Source organism: Cryptomeria japonica, chromosome 8 (assembly GCF_030272615.1).
Source record: "Cryptomeria japonica chromosome 8, Sugi_1.0, whole genome shotgun sequence".
In the NCBI taxonomy this organism is placed as follows: domain Eukaryota; kingdom Viridiplantae; phylum Streptophyta; class Pinopsida; order Cupressales; family Cupressaceae; genus Cryptomeria; species Cryptomeria japonica.
In genome coordinates, this window is record NC_081412.1 from 603,452,954 (window position 1) to 603,472,358 (window position 19,405).

Below are 19,405 nucleotides of genomic sequence, written 5' to 3' on the forward strand. Positions count from 1 at the left end.
TATTAGCAACACCATAACACCAAGATTTTTATGTGGAAACTCGGTTAAGGGAAAAACCACGGGGAGATTCAAACCCACAATATTATTATACTCTTTTAGAAGTATAAAAATAATACATAAGGGGAATGCATATGCATTCAGGCACACTGCCTAAATCTCACCACTCAAATTACAAATAAGGGCTACAACCCTAGAAGGCTCACTGTCTTACAAATGTTTGTAAGAGGTTACAATGAGTGTTTGAACTATGAAATAGCATCAACAAAGGCTTAGATATAGTTCCGAACTTCTGGTTAAGCACATAACACATATTCTTACTCTGCTCTGCAACACTGCTCTGTTTTGATATTCTGTTATAATCCGGAGCTCAAATCTTCACTATGTGCACGTGAAACTGCGCATAATTGCTAACACATACTTCACACACTTCCACTGAGATAAAAATGATGAAATAAACCTGTCTTATGTATCCGCATCACCAATTTTAGGTCTTCATCATGTTGGCTTCAAGAACAATACACAAAAGATGAAACGTGTAAATAAGTTGGCTCAAATCGATCAAAATAAATTATGCGGACCAAAGCAAGATGTCCACACACTTCCCACATGTCTGCTTATCATCCTCGACTATACAATTAATCACCAAAATCGATCCGCAAGATCCGATATTGAATTTTCACACATTACAATTGATAACCACTGTTCTTCCAAAAACCAATCTACTGGATCTTCCAACTGACACAAAACTTCAGTATGGCAATTGCACATCCAAAAACCTAGAGTAAAGTAAATTGCACATGCAAAATCCTTCTCCGAAATCCGCAAGGCAAAATACACAACCAAAATAATCCTCCAACCAAAACTGTACACTCTACTGGATACACTGTTCTTCTCACTGGACCTCACCAGACTTAATCAATCTTCAATCAATCTACCAGAATGAACAAATTATGAGCTGTGGATACCAAATCTGATATGAGTGGCATCAATGACAACATCTCAAAATACCTGCAGTGTCTCTTGCCAACAGTTCCAATTTATGAATCAATGAAATCCATATATGTTCATGTATTCAACGTATCTTCTATTCAAAATCTATTCAATTTGTTGTCATTGTTGCTACCAGTTACCTATTAGAAATCCACTGTAACCATTTTTAATACCAGTCTTTATACTACAAATTGATCTTTTATTATATATTTGGTTGAAACATAGAATCATACTGTTCAACAACAGTTATTAATATTCTGCACACTAAATTCTTAATGACTATATGAAATAATAGTAACAATTGTTGTCCTCAGGATTTAATGTGATCTGAAGCAAACCTTTTCATGGCACTGTTGATATATTATAGCATTTCCCAGCTGAATACACTGTGCTAAGTTAATGTTAATAATAAGGAAAATAGTCATAACTAGACATTTGTTGATACATAGACACAATACTTGTATTAAGAAATTTCTGGTCAAGTGAGAGAGCTTTCTGACATTTTTTTTTCCATTTCATAATACAAATGTTTAATTTATTTGTCTTCATCCTCAGCACACTTATGGTGCCACTATTTTTTGTCTTATTCTTACATATCTGTGTATATCTTTTCGTTGGATGATTTAATTATTTATTCGTTTTATTACAGATTGTTTGAGATCTATTAATGTTCAAGTTTTGTTGAAAATTATCTGTAATGTCAATGATCAATTTATAAATTGGACATATACATTTCTTTGCCAATTTGAAGGGCTTTAATCTTTAGATGTTTTTGAAGATGATGGGTCTTCTACATTGTTAATCTTGCAGTTGCTGATGACTGGATTTTCTGTCTGGAAAGTTGACCAGCTTGGTAGGAGACCTTTACTGATTGGAGGCATAAGTGGAATTGTAAGATGCTTCTTTGCATTATTCAGTGAAAATATAACAAGAAGTCTATTAAAAATGATATAAGGAATTGTCGGTTTCAAAATATCTCTAATACTACAAACTATACGAAGCAGGGTAATAGATTACTTAAGGAAGAAACAGAAATGGATTGTGTCAGTTTTTTAGTTGAGATTTATGATCTGCTTGGATGCTTTACTCAAGCAACTATTAAGTTCTATTTCATGTTTTACTAGCAACTTCTAAGTTCTATTTCATGTTTTACTTTATGCAAGGTTTCAATATTTTAATATTTTAACCATGTGAGGTTCTCCTTATGTTTTCTTGTTCAAAGGTTTAGCTGAAAATAATAAGTTAGATGTTTTTCATGTTTTTTCATTGTGCAGACAGTATCATTATTGCTGCTTGCAGCTTATTACAACTTTCTCAGTGGTGCATCTATAGTGGCAGTTCTTGCATTGTTATTGTACGTTGGCTCCTATCAGGTATTGATCAGTCACCATACAACCTTAATTTACAACTTCATTGTCTGTATGCAATGTGCATATGATTTTGGATGCCAGATTCTATATGCCATAGGAGTTTATTTCATGGCCTCCAAGAGAACTAGCAACACAGAAATTATAAACTTTGTGAATCTGTTTAAATCTAGACCTTTATAAATCTCTTCATAATAGGATAATCCTAAATCTGGATGGAATACAATGGGAGCGATCACTGAATTATGAAAATATTTGTTCTTGTTACTGAACATGCCTTGAACATGGACATTTGGCAAGATGAGTTTGCCCACTTTGAGAAAGTTATGTGTGGAATGAAATCCACCTAGGGTGAGCTGAAAGAAGGATCCAAACCTAGTTGTTAAAATAGGATTAAATTTATATCAGACTAATATTATTTGTTCAATGTTCAGATTTAATATCGAGAATTCTAATCCTTCAAGATGAAAGTCAACAATATGTTAATGGTGCTGGAGTTTAATTTCTAACACTGTATTTGCTGATTCAGTGGAGAGAGCATAATTTTTGATGTCTATTATTTTCTCCTTTGAAATCGGTTTGTTTTTATATCTTCAATAGGGGCACGTTATGTGGGGACATGTCTCCACAACGTGTCCCAAGGGATGCGTTTGCCTAAAGATTTGTTAACTAACATTTAACTAATTCACAAACACAACTGCCAATTTATTTATAAGTTCGATATTAATAAATGCGAACATGAATGTTTGATCAATCAATACGATCATGCAACCTTGAACTCGTTGGATGTATTAAGCCTTGGATATGCTTCCATGATTCAAGGCAGGAGAAAAGACAAGGATCTGATCACATACAGATCAGAATGAAGATTCGTTAAGGCCCAGAAAGACGGCATGAAATATGATTATGTTTTATTTACACAAGAATGAAGTATGTGTGTATGTATGTCAGTTCACATGGTGGACTGACATACATACATACATACATGTTTATGTAGGATTCATATTAATTTGTCATTCCAACGTCTGACCGATGCTATCATTCATCAACACTCCCTCTTAGCTAGGGAAGATGATTAAGTATGGAGATATCACCTAACTCGTGATATTGAAGGATGAATTAAGAACATCAAGTCACATGACATTCTTCACATAAACATCCTAGTTATGATATGTGCACTGCCATCACGTCTCATGATGTCTATCATAACAGGTCATGGCATTTCCATGGATATTACGTCACATAATACCCACCATGATCACCTCATAAGAAGCATAATGATATTCAACTGATATCAAGTCTCATGATATCTATCACTAAACCCAAGAGATATAAACTATCATGATATGGCCATGAATATCAAGTCACATGATATTCATCATGATAGTGGATAGATCCTTGTAAAGTCGTCACCTTACAATGATCAATACAGGTGCTCATTATTTGAAAGATCGCCACCTTTCAATAATGTACACAAGGCATATTAGAATAATATCTTTCTCTTTGCGTTATTAATGGTCATTTAAGTTGTTTCTAATTTCGCCTCTAGTTAACAATTGTTTCTTTTAGAAACATCGTCTTTGTAACTCTATTTAAAGGAGCTTTGTCTCCTCGATTAATTGAACAACATTGATTCTTTGAAATCCATATGCTTTTGCATCTGTATTAATTTATTTGTCTTGAGGGGGACATATCCTTCAAGGATTATGTGGATCTCCGGATGAAATACTCGGGTGGCAAAAGTCGGGGCCATTATGGACACTATAACCTTGACATCAAGCGAAAGGTTGGCAAGATCAACCTGTCATCCTTTGATGGGGCCGGAGTGACCTCGACACGAGCCTGGGTTCAAAAAGCAGATACTTACTTCCAACTCAACCCGATGCCTGAAGATGAAGCTATCATGTTTACAACACTCCACTTGGAAGTGGTCGCACATGAATGGTGGCATCATGGAATGGTCACTCTTGGCCATGACCAGATAACCTCCTATGCCGAATTCACAGAGAAGCTCATAGATCGATTTGACGGGAAGGATCCAGAACTCAATTTCAAGGAGTTACATCATAGAATTCCAGATACTATCCGTGTTGGTAACTGACATCTCAGAGCGAAGATTGGTGGTCTTGTTCATGGACGGATTGATGGAACCACTAAAAGGTTGGGTGAAAGGGTTCAACCCCAGCACGCTCACAGAGGCAATAAAAAAGGCTCATAACATGGCAACATCCTCCTCTTCCAGAAATTTTGCACATACCAAACCATCTTTCATTCCGAGGGAGAAGAATAATGAACCCTTTCCGAAGGGGTCATCGCTCGATGAAGCCACAAGACAGGAACTCAGAAGGAAGAAGCTTTGTTTCACCTGTAGGGAACCATGGGAACCAGGACACCGATGTTTGGGCAAAGGAAAGATTCACTATATTGAAGTAATGTCCGATGGAGAAGAGGAGCATGAGGAAAGCGAAACCCCAAGGGAAGAATCTGCCGAAAAAACCAGTCTGGCGAAGAGAATCTCCACATTGGTACGGAGGGGTGGCGTCATTGCCACATTGGCAGGTACCCCAAGGTGCAGTGTATTTAGAGTACGTGGTGCACTCCAAGGGCAACGAGTTCTTATTATGCTCCACAGTGGGGCCTCGCTCAACTTCTTAAACTTATCACTCGTCACTCGAAGGGGTTTGTGTACAAAGGAGCATGAAGGGTTCGATGTCAAGGTGGCAGGAGGCAATCTCCTATCATGCACTCATTTGGTTCCGCAATTGAGCATCACCATGGGAAATTACACGGTGACCGATGATTTCTTTGTTGTAGATCTGGATGACACGGATGTCATATTGGGCATTCAATGGATGGAAACCGTCAACCAGTACACGCAGAGCTTCAAAAGGATGGAGTTCTCATTCGAGGTGGATGGTAAGAAAGTGGTTCTTAGGGGAATGTTGAATGGCGGCCCAAGGGAGATTTCCGCCAAAAGGATGGAAACCATCTTCAAACATGATGAAGTAGTCTGGGCAGCACATTGCTTGATCTCAACAAAACCTGTGAAAGAGCAACCGACTTAGTACCAGGATGAGGGACTTAAGTCGGTTCTGGAGGAGCATAGTTTGGTCTTCGCTGATATTCCACCTGGTATACCCTCACACCGAGGGTTTGAGCTCACCATCGAGTTGGAGGAAGGAGCAAAACCCGTTATCACCACACCCTATCACCACCCGAAGAAGTTCAAAGATGAGATAGAGAAAACGATCCAGGAACTCCTCGATAAAGGATGGATCTGGCCTAGTTCCAACCCCTTTGCATCCTCGGTGGTATTGGTGAAGAAGAAGGACGAAACTGTCAGAATGTGTGTCGACTATCGTGCACTAAACAAGAAGACTATCAAGAATAGGTACCCCATTCCCAGGATCAATGAGCTACTGGACGAACTACATGGCGCAATCTATTTCTCCAAGATTGATCTCCACTTCGGCTACCATCAGATCCGTATGAGGGAGCAAGATGTGGAAAAGACCGCCTTTCGCTGCCATTACGGACACTATGAGTTCTTGGTCATGCCGTTTGGATTAACCAATGTTCCGACCACTTTTCAGTCCTACATGAACCACATCTTCAACAAGCAACTGCGTAAGTTCCTACTGATATTCTTCGATGACATACTCATCTACAACAAGACCTGGGAGGAACACGTGGGGCATTTGGATGAAGTATTGGGGGTTATGGAATCACAATCACTGTACGCCAAAAGGTCCAAATGTGAATTTGGAATGACCTAGGTCCTGTACTTGGGTCACGTCATTAGTGCCCAGGGCATACAAGTTCACCAAAAGAAGATTCAAGCCATTTTGGATTTGTCTCCACCCAAGGCTCTCTCGGAGCTGTGTGGATTTTTTGGTTTGTGCAGTTATTATAGAAGGTTTGTAAAAGGATTCTCACACCTAGGGGCACCACTGACAGATCTGACAAAGAAAGGATCCTTCCGTTGGAATGCGCAAGTGCAACAGACCTTCGACAAATTAAAAGAAGTTATGAGTACGTGTCTGGTTCTGGCACTGCTAGACTTCACTCGCCCTTTCATCTTGGAGTGCGATGCCTTGGGGGAAGGCATTGGAGCGGTATTGATGCAAGACCGTCACCCCATTGCATTTGAGAGTTGGAAGCTCTCGAGAGTTGAGCGGTTTTATTCCATCTACGACAAGGAGATGCTCGCCATCCTACACGCACTGACGAAGTTTCGGCAATACCTTGTCGGGGCAAAGTTTGTTGTGTGGACAGAGTACAACAACTTGCGATACTTCTTGGAGTAGAGGGATCTTAATGAACAACAACAAAAATGGGTGAGCAAAGTCCAGGCGTTTGATTTCGACATTGAATAAGTGAAGGGGAAGAATAACGTGGTCGTTGATGCCCTGTCAAGAAGGCTTGTCATATGTTCTTTATCTCAGATTTTGGCGGACTGGAAGGAATACTTGTTGGTTGAATACTCCAAGAACACTTTTGCCTACGAACTGATGGATGGGCAAGTGCAGGATGACCGATACAAGGTGGTTGACGACATCATTTATTACAAGGACAAAATTTATCTGGTACCCGAATCCAAGATGAAGGAAAAGATTATGAAGGAATTGCACGATTCTCCCTTGGCTGGACATTCGGGATACTTGAAAACCTACAGACAGATCCGTGAAATGTTTTCCTGGAAGGGGCTTAAGAACGACGTCTTGCAGTATGTGTGGGAATGTTCCACTTGTCAGCAGAACAAATCTGAGCATAACCTACTGGCCGGATTGCTGCAACCTCTGCCAATTCCCGACCAGAAATGGGATAGCATCTCAATGGATTTCATTACTGGACTCCCCAGAGTGCAAGGAAAGGATTGCATTTTTGTCATAGTTGACCGATTGACCAAATATGCACATTTTTTTGCCATCCCCACAGGATATCAAGCAGTTCAAGTAGCCAAGTTGTTCTTCCGTGAGGTGTTCCGCCTACATGGTTTACCGCGAAACATAGTCAGTGACAGGGATAGCCGTTTTTTGAGTACCTTCTAGATGGAGTTATTTCGGTTGGCAGGAACTGAGTTGTCGCCCAACACGAGCTACCATCCGCAGACAGACGGACAGATCGAGATTGTGAACAAATGGCTGGAGGGTTATCTCAGGAACTACGTCTCAGCTCAACAAAAGGCTTGGGTTCGCTGGTTACATTTGGGTGAACACGGTTACAACACCACTTTTCACATGTCCATAGGCATGCCACCTTTCAAAGAACTGTACGGTTATGAACCTTCTTCATTTGTTGACTTGGCATTGGGAGACAGTCGTGCACCGATGGCCAAAGATTGGCTTTAGGAGAGTTTAAACATCTTGACATCTCTCAAATACAACTTGCAGAGGGCTCAAAACCAACAAAATATGTATACTGACCGACACCGGATTGAGCGGAATTTTGAGGTTGGTGATCTGGTTTACCACCAACTTCAACCCACACAAACAATCCTCCTTGAAGACAAGTGGTAAGGAGAAGCTGAAGCCACTTTTCTATGGACCCTACAAGGTGGTTCGGAGAGTGGGTGAAGTGGCCTACGAGTTGGAGCTTCCTGAGGGGAGTCGGATTCACAATGTTTTCCAGGTGTCATGTCTGAAGAAGGCCGTCGGGCAGCGCGTCACAGTGTCCAAGGATCTGCCACCCATCGATGAAGAAGGGAAACTAATTTTGGAGCCGGCAGATATCATTGATGTCAGAGAAAAGAGGTTGAGAACACGCACAGTCAAGGAGTTTCTTGTACGCTGGAAGAATTTACCCACCTAGGATGACACCTGTGAAGGCGAGCAAATTTGGGGCATCCAAGTCTGCAATTGCTTGAGGGCAAGCAATTTTTGGCTCGGGAGGACTGTGATGTCCCCGATATGATTAAATAATAAATCTAATTACTTTATTGTAATGCCCCAAATTTAATAAACAAATCTTTCGGGCCCTTTTATTTAATTAGTTTAGGCAAGTCTTGGTTGGTCGTGTCGGCCCGTTTGTAACCCTTCGGGAAGTTTCCCGGAGCCCATATATATGGCCATGTTAGTCATTGTTGTAGGTATGCAAATTTTGATATTTTGTTCTCTCCTGTGTGAATTCCTGTTGGAGTTCTTGTATTTGCCATTTCGGAGGTGAAAGACCCTCCCTATTTGGTATTTGCATTTCGGTGAGATTCACCCCTCACCCTATTCTATTTATCTGTACTCGTTCCGGATCTGGCAAATCTTGAATCTCATCGTTGTTTATCACTCCAGTTGCATATCTGTTAATCCGATACATTCATAATTTATTGCTTACGGAAGATCAACCCTTCATCGCACATTCACTGGATTACACCATACGATTATTCCAACGTACACACCCACCGTATGCCATACCTCCACCGTATGCCATTCCTCCACCGTACGCCTTACCTCCCACCATACGCCATTCCCCCACCGTACGCCCCACCATACGCCTTACCTCCCACCATACACCATTCCCCCACCGTACACCCCACTGTACGCCTTACCTCCCACCGTACGCCATTCCTCCACCGTACGCCCTCACCTTCATCGTACGGTCACACCCGTACGCTCTCCATATTGCCGTACATTGGCAAGGGAACATTACATATTATTTGTTCAATGTGCAGATTTAATATCGAGAATTCTAATTCTTCAAGATGAAAGTCAACAATATGTTAATGGTGCTGGAGTTTAATTTCCAACAATGTATTTGCTGATTCAATGGAGAGAGCATAATTTTCGATTTCTATTATTTTCTCCTTTGAAATCGGTTTGTATTTATATCTTCAATTGGGGCACGTTATGTGGGGACATGTCTCCACAACGTGTCCCAAGGGATGCGTTTGCCTAAAGATTTGTTAACTATCATTTAACTAATTCACAAACACAATCACTGATTTATTTATAAGTTCAATATTAATAAATGCGAACATGAATGTTTGATCAATCAATACGATCATGCAACCTTGAACTCGTTAGATGTATTAAGCCTTGGATATCCTTCCACGATTCAAGGCAAGAGAAAAGACAAGGATCTGATCACATACAGATCATAATGGAGATTCGTTCAGGTATAGAAAGACGACATGAAATATGATTATGTTTTATTTACACAAGAATGAAGTATGTGTGTATGTATGTCAGTTCCTATGGTGGACTGACATACATACATGTTTATGTAGGATTCATATTAATTTGTCATTCCAACGTCTGACCGATGCTATCATTCATCAACAATTTGCAATATGTTTACCATCTTTTATAACTTCACAAATTGAATTAAAACTCAAACTATGTCCTTGATCACACAACTGGCTCACACTTAATAGATTTTGCTTCAGACCTTCTACATATAAAGCATTCCCAATTTTTGCCACACCATCATTCAAAACAAGTGTACCTTTACCTTTGATTTTTGCTGAAGAATCACTGCCAAATATTACCTTACCTCCATTAGTTCTTCTTTGAGTAAGAAACTTGCTCTTGTCTCCAATCATAAGTCTAGAACAGCCACTGTCACTATACCATTTGTCTGTTTCATTTTGTGCATGAGGGGCTGTTTGCACAATCAGAGATTCCACTAGCACTTCCTTCTCCTTCTTCTTCCAAACCTTAGCAACCTCCTTTGCCTTGTCCACTTTCGCATCCTTCTTGCTCTGCTTGGAAGAATCTGCCATTTCAGTTTTACATACTTTTGTAATGTGGCAAAAGTTATTACATTTATAGCATACTACATTGTAATTCCTTGGAGGAATAAAATAATTACTACTACAACTGAAATCATTCCTTGTAAACCTTCTACAATTGATGACATTGTGTCCAAAATATTTGCAAGAAAAACAATAACCATGAAAAAAGAAAGTGAACCTTTTCATACGTCCTTGCTTTGAGATAGGAGGCCTCTTGAAAGCATTATTTCGGACTTTTGATGATGAATCTATTGTGCAACCAGCATTTGTCTTCTGCTGTCCTCCTTTTGTAGAGATAGAACTTTGACCTTCTTTAAGACCAACTCCACTTTTGTCACTAGATTGTTTTAGTGAGCTCAAAATGCCATCCAGTGACATAGAACCTTTGTGATTTATACTCTCATGGTTCAGCAGTGATGAAGATTTATCTAACCTTCCGAGAGACAATCTCAACCTCAAGTTTCTCACAGCTTACCTCTTTTAGCTTGATCTGATTTTCTAGTTCGTCTTCACTCTTCTTAGCTTCCACAATCTGGATTTTCAAGTTATTTATGAGTTTTTTAGCATCATCAAGAGCTTGTGATTTCCTCATTTTTTCTTCGCTTTCTTCTTTGAGTAGTAGCTTCAAATTTATATTTTTCTTTTTGAGACTTTTAATCTCACTTAGAGCACTTCACAATTCTTGTTCAAGATCCACTTCTCCTTCTCCTTCATCAATATCATCTTCATCATCTTGATTTTCAGTGTGAACTTCTTCTAGGGTGTAATGTCCCCTTCTCGTTGATGACCTCCAGTGGTATATTAGCCTATTCCTGAAACCCGTAGGCTAGGTGGAATGAAGAATATGAGGGTCCAACATTGATGAGGTGAGAACTTACTATTTTTAGTAAGTCAGGGAATGACTATTTTGGTGATACTGTCCTATTGAGCTCTCCATGCTCTGTCACTGTGCGTGAAGATCATGCTTTTCGGAGCATTAGTTCATGACTTACTATTTTTAGTAAGTGGCAGTATGGCATAAATCTATTTCTGGCAGTGGACAGGGTCCTGATCCTGCAACAGATTAGTGGTCTTCCTGGCTCAGCTTCATCCTGGTTTTGACAGTAATCAGTATGGGAGTCATATGTGACACAATTAAATATTATTTCCTTATCCTAAGGTTTAATATTTAATTAATTTGATCAATTACTGCTGATTTATTGAATTTGGGATTAATGCCTAATATCTCCTAAGTGCTAGACGAACTAAGAAGGGGGCATCAAAATTATTAAGGGAGATATTATTTTATTTTCATCTCTAATGTTTGCCAAGTGAAAAAATCGTGGTCCTTGCTCTTTGGCGTGAGGATTGACTTGTGGGATGGCGCCACTCTTGGGGTCCACGTGAGATGGAATGAAATGCAAATGGAGAAAGATGAGTTTGAAGCAATTTGCATTTGAATTTGATGGTGTGAAGTTATAAATAAGAGCCTTGGGCTCCCATTTTGGTTATCTTAAAAATTTGCAATGTTAAGCTGCCGGTTTGGCGACAGAACTTTTGAGGCTTCGGAGTGCGTCTCCCTAGTCCTTCCCAGTTTCGTACTTGAAACATAGTACCTAGCTGTGTGCTGTAATCTACTATATTCTCAGAGTATGTCTTAGTCATTTTTGGTGTTGGAACGATTTTGGGAACTTGCTGGTTTGCCTGTGGCTGAAGTGCATTTTCGATCACACCTCTTTGTTGAAGCGACTGATCGTTATGGGTATTGGCTCTTTCATTCTTCCCGGTACTGGTGATATACAAAATCAAAATTCCTAAGCTAGGCGTGGGTTTCTGAATTGCATGGGATGCGTGCAAAATTAATAAGGGAGTTATGGTATCATGTCTTTGGTTGGTTGTCATTGCAGTTAGTTTAGTGTGGGTTTGGGACTGATTTTGGGTGATTTGGATGAGTATTGAGAGAGTTGTGAGCTTTTTAGAGTTTTTTTAGGCTGCTGGTTTTGCAATTCCAGCCTGCAGATTTGATATTAGCAGAAATTCATGTTCTTATTGGGATAATCAGCATTACTCTCTTCTCATATCATCTATTTTTGTAAGGTTAAGTAGTAGTAGTACTAACCAGTTCTGTTTTGTAATTCTCATCCCGCTGAAAAGTAGAAGAGGTTGGCTTGCCGCCTATTATCAAGCAAATTGTAATTTCAGTCCTCCCACTGCATAAGTGGTCGAGTGATAACCAGGTGTAATGGTCCTTCCGCTGCATAAGCGGTCGAGTTTAGATTGTTATGTAAATGCAGTCCTCCCGATGAAATATTGCGGTTGAGTGATTCGTATTTTTGTGTATCTCATTTGGCAAATTTGTTTAAATTTTTAACAACATGAAACCTTTTAAAACTGAAAAGAACAACCATAAAGACATAATCGCCAACTTTCTTGTGGAAAGCCCTTTCGGGTTAAAAACCACGAAATGCAATAGCTTTTGTAAACAAAATGGGCACCAACCCAAATTACAATGGAGAGCACCAACTTCTTGTTCAGCTGAAGCACCTACTTAGTCCAATAGAGGCACCAACCTCAAACACAAAAACACAATAACTTTTGAAAAATGTACATCACTACACCACACCAGTCCTTTTAAGTACACAACAGGTCCACTTTATAACAAAAGGACTGAAAAAAAAAAAAAAACTGTATACTGAAAATGTCCAATTTACAACAGTATTACCAAGCAATACTTGAAAGCATATACTCAAAAAGATTTTTCTTCAACTCTCCCTATTCCACGACACCACAATAATTCGATTTTTAAGCTGAGACCATAATAATAAGAATTTTGTTACTGGTTCTCATAAGAAATGTCTTCAACCAACCCCCGTTTTAAAAACTTCACACTTTATTCAGCCCGATCACTACTTATTTTAGGAACATCTCACCTTTTTAACCACTACCATAAAATGTGGATATATCATAAATTGTTTTTTGAAGCATTTATGTCATATGATTGCAAAACACGACATACATACATATATTACTGCCCTCTTTCAGAAACGTAAACAAAAAATCTAATTATAGCATGCGATTTATTATCAGGCTGGCTCCATAGCTAATGCACAACATCTTTTATCGGTTATGGTTTTTTAAAATAAGGTCGTGGTATATCAATGTAGCTCCTCCATGAACTGATGTGTTTTTAAAGCTTGCAATAAGATTTAAAGTCCCCACAATAAAAGTTCTCTACTTTGCACAAAATGAAACGCATGTAATAAGAATTATACAACTGTCGATAAAATAAAGAATTCCTGAAACTTCCATATACCTGGAGCATGTGTAGCAAATACTCATATCCTCTTAGCCACCACAAATCAAGAAACCTTCCATGGAAGCTAGTGAAATTTGTCTCCACCTTAAATATATTCGATGCCTTGGGCATATTCACATGATGACATGGCAAGTAGACTGACTTAGTGGACAAGCAAGTAGCTGACAAGATGTTGAAGTAGACACAAAAGCAGGTGAAGCAGATAGGCAGCTAGCTCAAGTAGCTCAAGCACCTCAAGCAGACAACCAAGTGTTGTGACCTTTTCACACATCACCCCATTGAGAATGGGGACCCTCCTTGTTTCTTTCTTTCTAGGGCTTTTTTTGTTAGAGCCTTGTGACCTCTCGACACCAATTTTGTCAGTTTTGAATGGTTTGAGTTTTGAAAGTCATAAGTTAGTTTGTGCAAGCCATGGTTAGAACAGAGTCTAGACACCATCGGTGTGCCTAGAAAGTTCGAAGGACAAAGATTGCAGTTGATTTTAGTGAATTTGGACAACTTATATTTTTGGAAAGTTTTGCTTTTTTGCTTTTTCCTACTTTTTAGGAAGTTTCGTTTTTGGCACTTAAAACACGATCCCCAAAATGGCTATTTTTAGAAAGTTTTTCCTAGTTTTTAGGGATGCTTGCTTTTTCTATTTTTGGAAAGGGGATCTAGGGTTTGCATTATTGACTCTGTGTTACATTGAAAATGACTGACAAATTCCTCCAAAATTCAAGTTTTGTCTGAAAAAGCTAAGTTCCTAAATTTTAGGGATCCAGAGGGATTCAGGGATGAAAAGATATTTGATTTTCAAATTTCAAGAAGATCTGAGTTGAATTGCATAAGTTATGAAGATTTTGAATCTGGTTTCCATGGAGATCAGCTCTCTCCAAGTCCGCCCAGCAAGGAGGTTCGTGGGGTCATGAGTTTGATCAAATCTGTCCTTATGATATATGCAAGGGGAAGAGATCTCTCCAAGTCCGCCTTGACTTGGTCAAGGAAGCAATGGAATCCGCCTAGAGATGAGTGAGCATGTTGAAGATATCAAGCAACTCCGCCCTCACCTTGGTGCAAGGAAGTCATGAAGTCCGCCTATGTGGTAAGAGCAAGAGCATGTCTAGATCCACCTTGATGGCATGAAGAGGGAATGAAGTTGATGAACCTCGCCCTTGGAAAAGGTGCACAACATTCACCAAGTCTGCTTGCCTATGGTGCACAACTTCCCTCAAGTCCGCCTTATGTAGTGCAAAGAATGAATGAAGTCTGCTGAACATGGAGTGCACAACATTGAAGAATTCCACCAAGTGTAAGGTAAAAGGGTGCAAAGACATGAGCAAGTCCGCCCTAAAGTGAGGTAAGATGCAAGTGAATGGTGCACTAGTCACACCAAGTCCGCTGTAACGTACCTTCGCTGCACCTACTTGCCTGCCTGAGATTAGGGTCAAAGTTGTTACTCCAAGGGTTTGAATAGGACAATAAATCGGCTCTAGGGTTTCCTGCAACATATTAAGAATTGCAATAGATATATCTATGTTAGCCATAATAGTAAATTAATTACGTAACTGTTACATGAAAGATAGACCCATTCAGGAACGTTGGGGATGCTCCAAGTTGGTTGGGCTGCCCATCCAAACCCATCCTGTCTCTTAGGGCTCCTAGGGTTACCTGAGGATGGGAGCAGCATACCCCTGGCTAGAATCCCCTTATTCTGAATGCATTAACAAACAAGAAACAGCTGGAAAAAATCAAATATCCACGGGAAATAGAGATTAATGGTTTAAGAATGTGTGTTACTTAATTATCCTTTATTCACTCTGTTAATTGGAGTTTATTATATTTAGCTTAATTTCAGAAAACACAATTATCATTGATTACTGTTCTTTTCCTTAATTCACATTATTGCAGATGACTACGTTTATCCTGTCTATTGCTAGAGTACATTTTACGACTTACAACTGAACCGGGTTGTGTAGGTTGTATATTGGCAGGAGATATACTTCAGCATACTATAGATTTGGGTTAATCCATGTGGCAAAAAGTGTTTATTTATTGATTCAGATTTATAATTGATTAGCAATTTATCTATACGCTTCCTGGATTTATGTTCAGTCACATTTGAATAAAAGTGATGTTACAGAGAATCGAATTGCATACCATTTGCTTATGAGTAACATTTATAATGAACGATAAACATAGACACTGTGCTGCCCCAACGGACTAGCCTGGGGGCGTACCAAACTGCTAGCAATGGGGAGGGGCGCTCTACATGACTAGTCGCTAGTTCTTCATCGTTGGGAAGAACTAGCAACATCTCCCTCCACACTGCGTCATCTTGATCCGTTCACAGACCAGTCCGTTGGTGGATCCAGCATCGTAATGCAACTAAATTAATATTATGGCTAAGTAACAATGTTACCTGTTTGCCGCTTCCGCATGCTTTCCAACCTTTTTGCCGCCTCCTCTTCCACCGTGCTTCCCTTGGTGGCGTGTTTAATAACTTCAGGAACACACGCGACCCTCTTTTGAAAGCGTGGTGTCCTTTCAACGACGGTTTTGGCAATGGATGCATGCTTTCATTAATAAGATTAGTTAAGGTGTAAACAAATTAAATGGTTTACATAATTTTATTAATTTGAAATGTGGACAAATATACATGTAGTCACATAAATCTGTCCATTTTAATTAAATGAATATTTCGTATTTATTTGATTAAAAATCCACTAGACATCAGTTAATTAAATTAATATTTAATTAATTCATCTTCAAACATTCTCCTATTAATTAAATAATTTATTCAATTTATTTTAATTAATTCATTCAACCAAATTCACAAATCAATTAAATGAATAAATCATATTTATTTCATTTAATCCCCTTTTCCTCTTATAAATAAATTAAATAAAATATTTATTTAAATCATTCATCCCCCCACTTGCATTTTTCTACAAATGCAACTTGTACACATTTATTGAAATAAATTAATTTTATTTTAAATAAAACTCCTATTTTCCCTCACCCACCAAATCCACTTGCACTCCTAAACCCCCTTCTAGATTCTTCTAAACCCTTCCTAATTAAGCTAATCCATCCCCTAATTATTGTCACATTCCTAAGCAACTTGAAGTCACTTCTCAAAGACTTCAAAGTATTTGAAAAGCATTTAATGCTTTGTGTGTTCAACAGTCTAACCTCTAAAGTCTTCCAAAACCACTAATGGCTCTTACATGACCATTAATGGCTCTTACATAACAATTTATGGTTAATTCAACTTGCACTCATGTGTCTCCTCAAGCATTTATTGCTTTGACCATGGTTATCCTTTTTACCTTTGCACAAGAGTTTATCCATTGGATAAAGGCTTTATTTTTTGAATAAAGAATTTATTCACTCAACCCAACCTTGACTTTAACTCCCAAGTTAACCTTCAGGTCATGTCAAACATTTAATGTTTATTCCCTCTCCTCTCAACCTATCTCATATTGACACTTGTCATCCTAGGATTGGGTTGAAAGCCTTCACATGGATTGAATTTCATTCAATCCTGACCCTTGTTGAGATTACTCAATCTCAACCATCCATTGCTCCATTTTACCTATAAATAGAGCTCACATTCCTAATTTTCAAATCCTCGAGCATTTAGCATTCATAGCCATAATTCTGAAAACTTGTATGCATTTAATCTATAGTGAATTTTAGAGAGAGCATTTAGCATATATCACTAATATCTTGTTATTTTGGCCTAAAATAAATCATTTTAGCATCATAGCATCTAATATTAGCTTTTATTCACATTTGCATAGCATTTGGAGTAATCATCTACAATCTTGAACCTCCATAAGCATCCATAGTGCAAAAATCTGCTAAGAGCTACACTAGTTTGGAACTTGGAGAGAGGAACAAAGGAGAAGGAGTTAAGAACATGATAGAAGGCATTTGGAGATGCCTTGTGATATTTGTTTCTATGGTTAAATATTTTAGCATGTGTTTAGTGTCTCTTTTGATATGCCTGCTTAGATTAGTTTTTGGTTGATTCACACTAACAGTTTGTTGTGTTTTTTGTGTTATACGACCACAGGCTTTTGTGTGTTATACGACCACCAACTCTCGAAAGAGAAGAGGAAGAATTTGTCCCATATGTGACACAAAGCTTTTATTGAAGTTAAACATTTCATCCATTATCATGAAAATCTAGGCACTCCCACTCCTGCAGCAATAGAAAGGGCGCAACACAACCCTCTCTTCAATAGACTTTTTGATGAGATATTCAAGAGTAATGCTAATGCTCACTTTTTAAAACTTGTTCAAAAAGGAGCCAAACTCCCCTCTGACTTTGATCTTGCACAACTAAGACAAGCATCAAAACGCCAAAGTCGTAATAAGGATGAAAGAGGTCGAGAAAACATTAGATATAACTTTCATCAAGGTAATCCCCCACCTCCTCCTCCTCCAAATGACATAGAAATGCTGCGGCAACAAGTCGAAAATCTCGCCCAACAACTTCATAGTTGTGTAACAACCAATCAATTTTCACTCAATGACATTTGCCCCTATCTTTTTGATAGGAATCTTCATACGCCACCTTTTCCACGAGGGTTTGAAACACCCAAGTTCGAAAAGTATAGAGGAAAAGGAGATCCTCGTGATCATGTTAGAGAATTCCATTCAACTTTCCTCGAAGTGGCATACGAGGATACATACCTCATGCACCTTTTTCCCCAAAGCTTGGGAGGAACAACCACATCATGGCTTTCCCGATTACTAGGTGGCATTAGGACATTTGAAGAGTTAGTCCAGAAATTTTTGGCTCATTACTCACACAACATTGAACGTGATATCACCATGGTTGATCTATGTAACACTAAACAAAAACCGAGTGAGCTATTTTCAGTCTTTCTGCAACGATGGCGTCAAATGTCTAGCAGACGTTCTCTTCAGTTACCTGAACAAGAACTAGTGGAAATATTTATTTCCAACTTAAATGACGAAATGGAATTTCACCTCGACGTAAAAGACACAGACTCTTTCAATGACATGATCACCAAAGGCTTAAAATGTGAGCGGGCTCTCATAAAAAAAGGGCTTATCAAGATATATAATGAGCCAAAGGATGGCCCTCGCTCACGCTTCAATAGTGACAAACCAAACTTTTGAAACAAAAACAAAAATGTCGTCAACGACGGGGTTGTGGATGCAAGAACTATCAAAAGTGCACAACCTGTAGTTCGATTTGCAGGACAAAATCCCCCACCTAAGACTAACACAGTTGCTCCACCAAATCAAGGTTGCATCACATCTCAAGATGAACCCAGACAGCGTCAACAAAAACCAAAGCGAACATACACTTCCTTAGGGGAACCCATCGAAACAGTGTTACGACAGCTGGTTTCTCAAAATCTGGTAACCTTACCCAAAACATCAAATTATGAACCTCAAGTCAAACCTTCATGGTGGAGGGATACTGAACATTGTGATTTCCATCAAGGGAAAGGACATAAGACAAGCAATTGTCACATATTGAAAGATCTTATTCAGGATCTTATTGACCGGGGTGAAATCGAAATCGAAGGACATGATCCAAAGACAACAAACAATGATCATCTCATGTTTAAAAATCCACTTCCATCACATGATCAAAGGGGTCCATCCACTTCAGGGAGAAACACAGATACCACCAATTATACGCAAGCCGCGTATAATTACACTGTGAATCACCTATACGATGCCAGTGAACAGATTGCAACTATAACCATAAAAAATCCCCGCTCCACTTGCAATGTTGTTACACGTCGCAGCAAGATTACCATAAAAGCAGCTCCACAAGGCAGCCCATCTATCCCAAAGCAGTATAACCTTGTGGACCAGTTAGACAAAACGTCCGCACTAATATCTATCTTAGAGCTATTACGCCTATCTCCATCCCATAAAACAATCTTGGATCAAGCTCTCCAAGAGGCATCAGTCCCTGCAAACCTAAATACAGATCAGTTCCAAGCCATGGTCGGAAATCTAAGATCATCACCTTGTCTCACTTTCTCGGAAAGTGAC

General features: G+C 39.0%; 1 protein-coding gene across 2 annotated transcripts in view; it reads left to right on the forward strand.

Annotated features, from left to right (window-relative positions):
- The window catches only part of LOC131071746 (D-xylose-proton symporter-like 2), a 159,041-nt gene that overhangs the window by 106,405 nt on the left and 33,231 nt on the right, over positions 1-19,405 (forward strand). The window contains exons 11-12 of one of the 2 annotated variants that reach the window (XM_058007691.2): positions 1,801-1,881; positions 2,265-2,363. In XM_058007691.2, coding sequence (XP_057863674.2) covers positions 1,801-1,881; positions 2,265-2,363 — 180 coding nt within the window. The remainder of the gene's footprint in view (positions 1-1,800; positions 1,882-2,264; positions 2,364-19,405) is intronic. The other variant, XM_059209485.1, reaches the window with a different exon arrangement.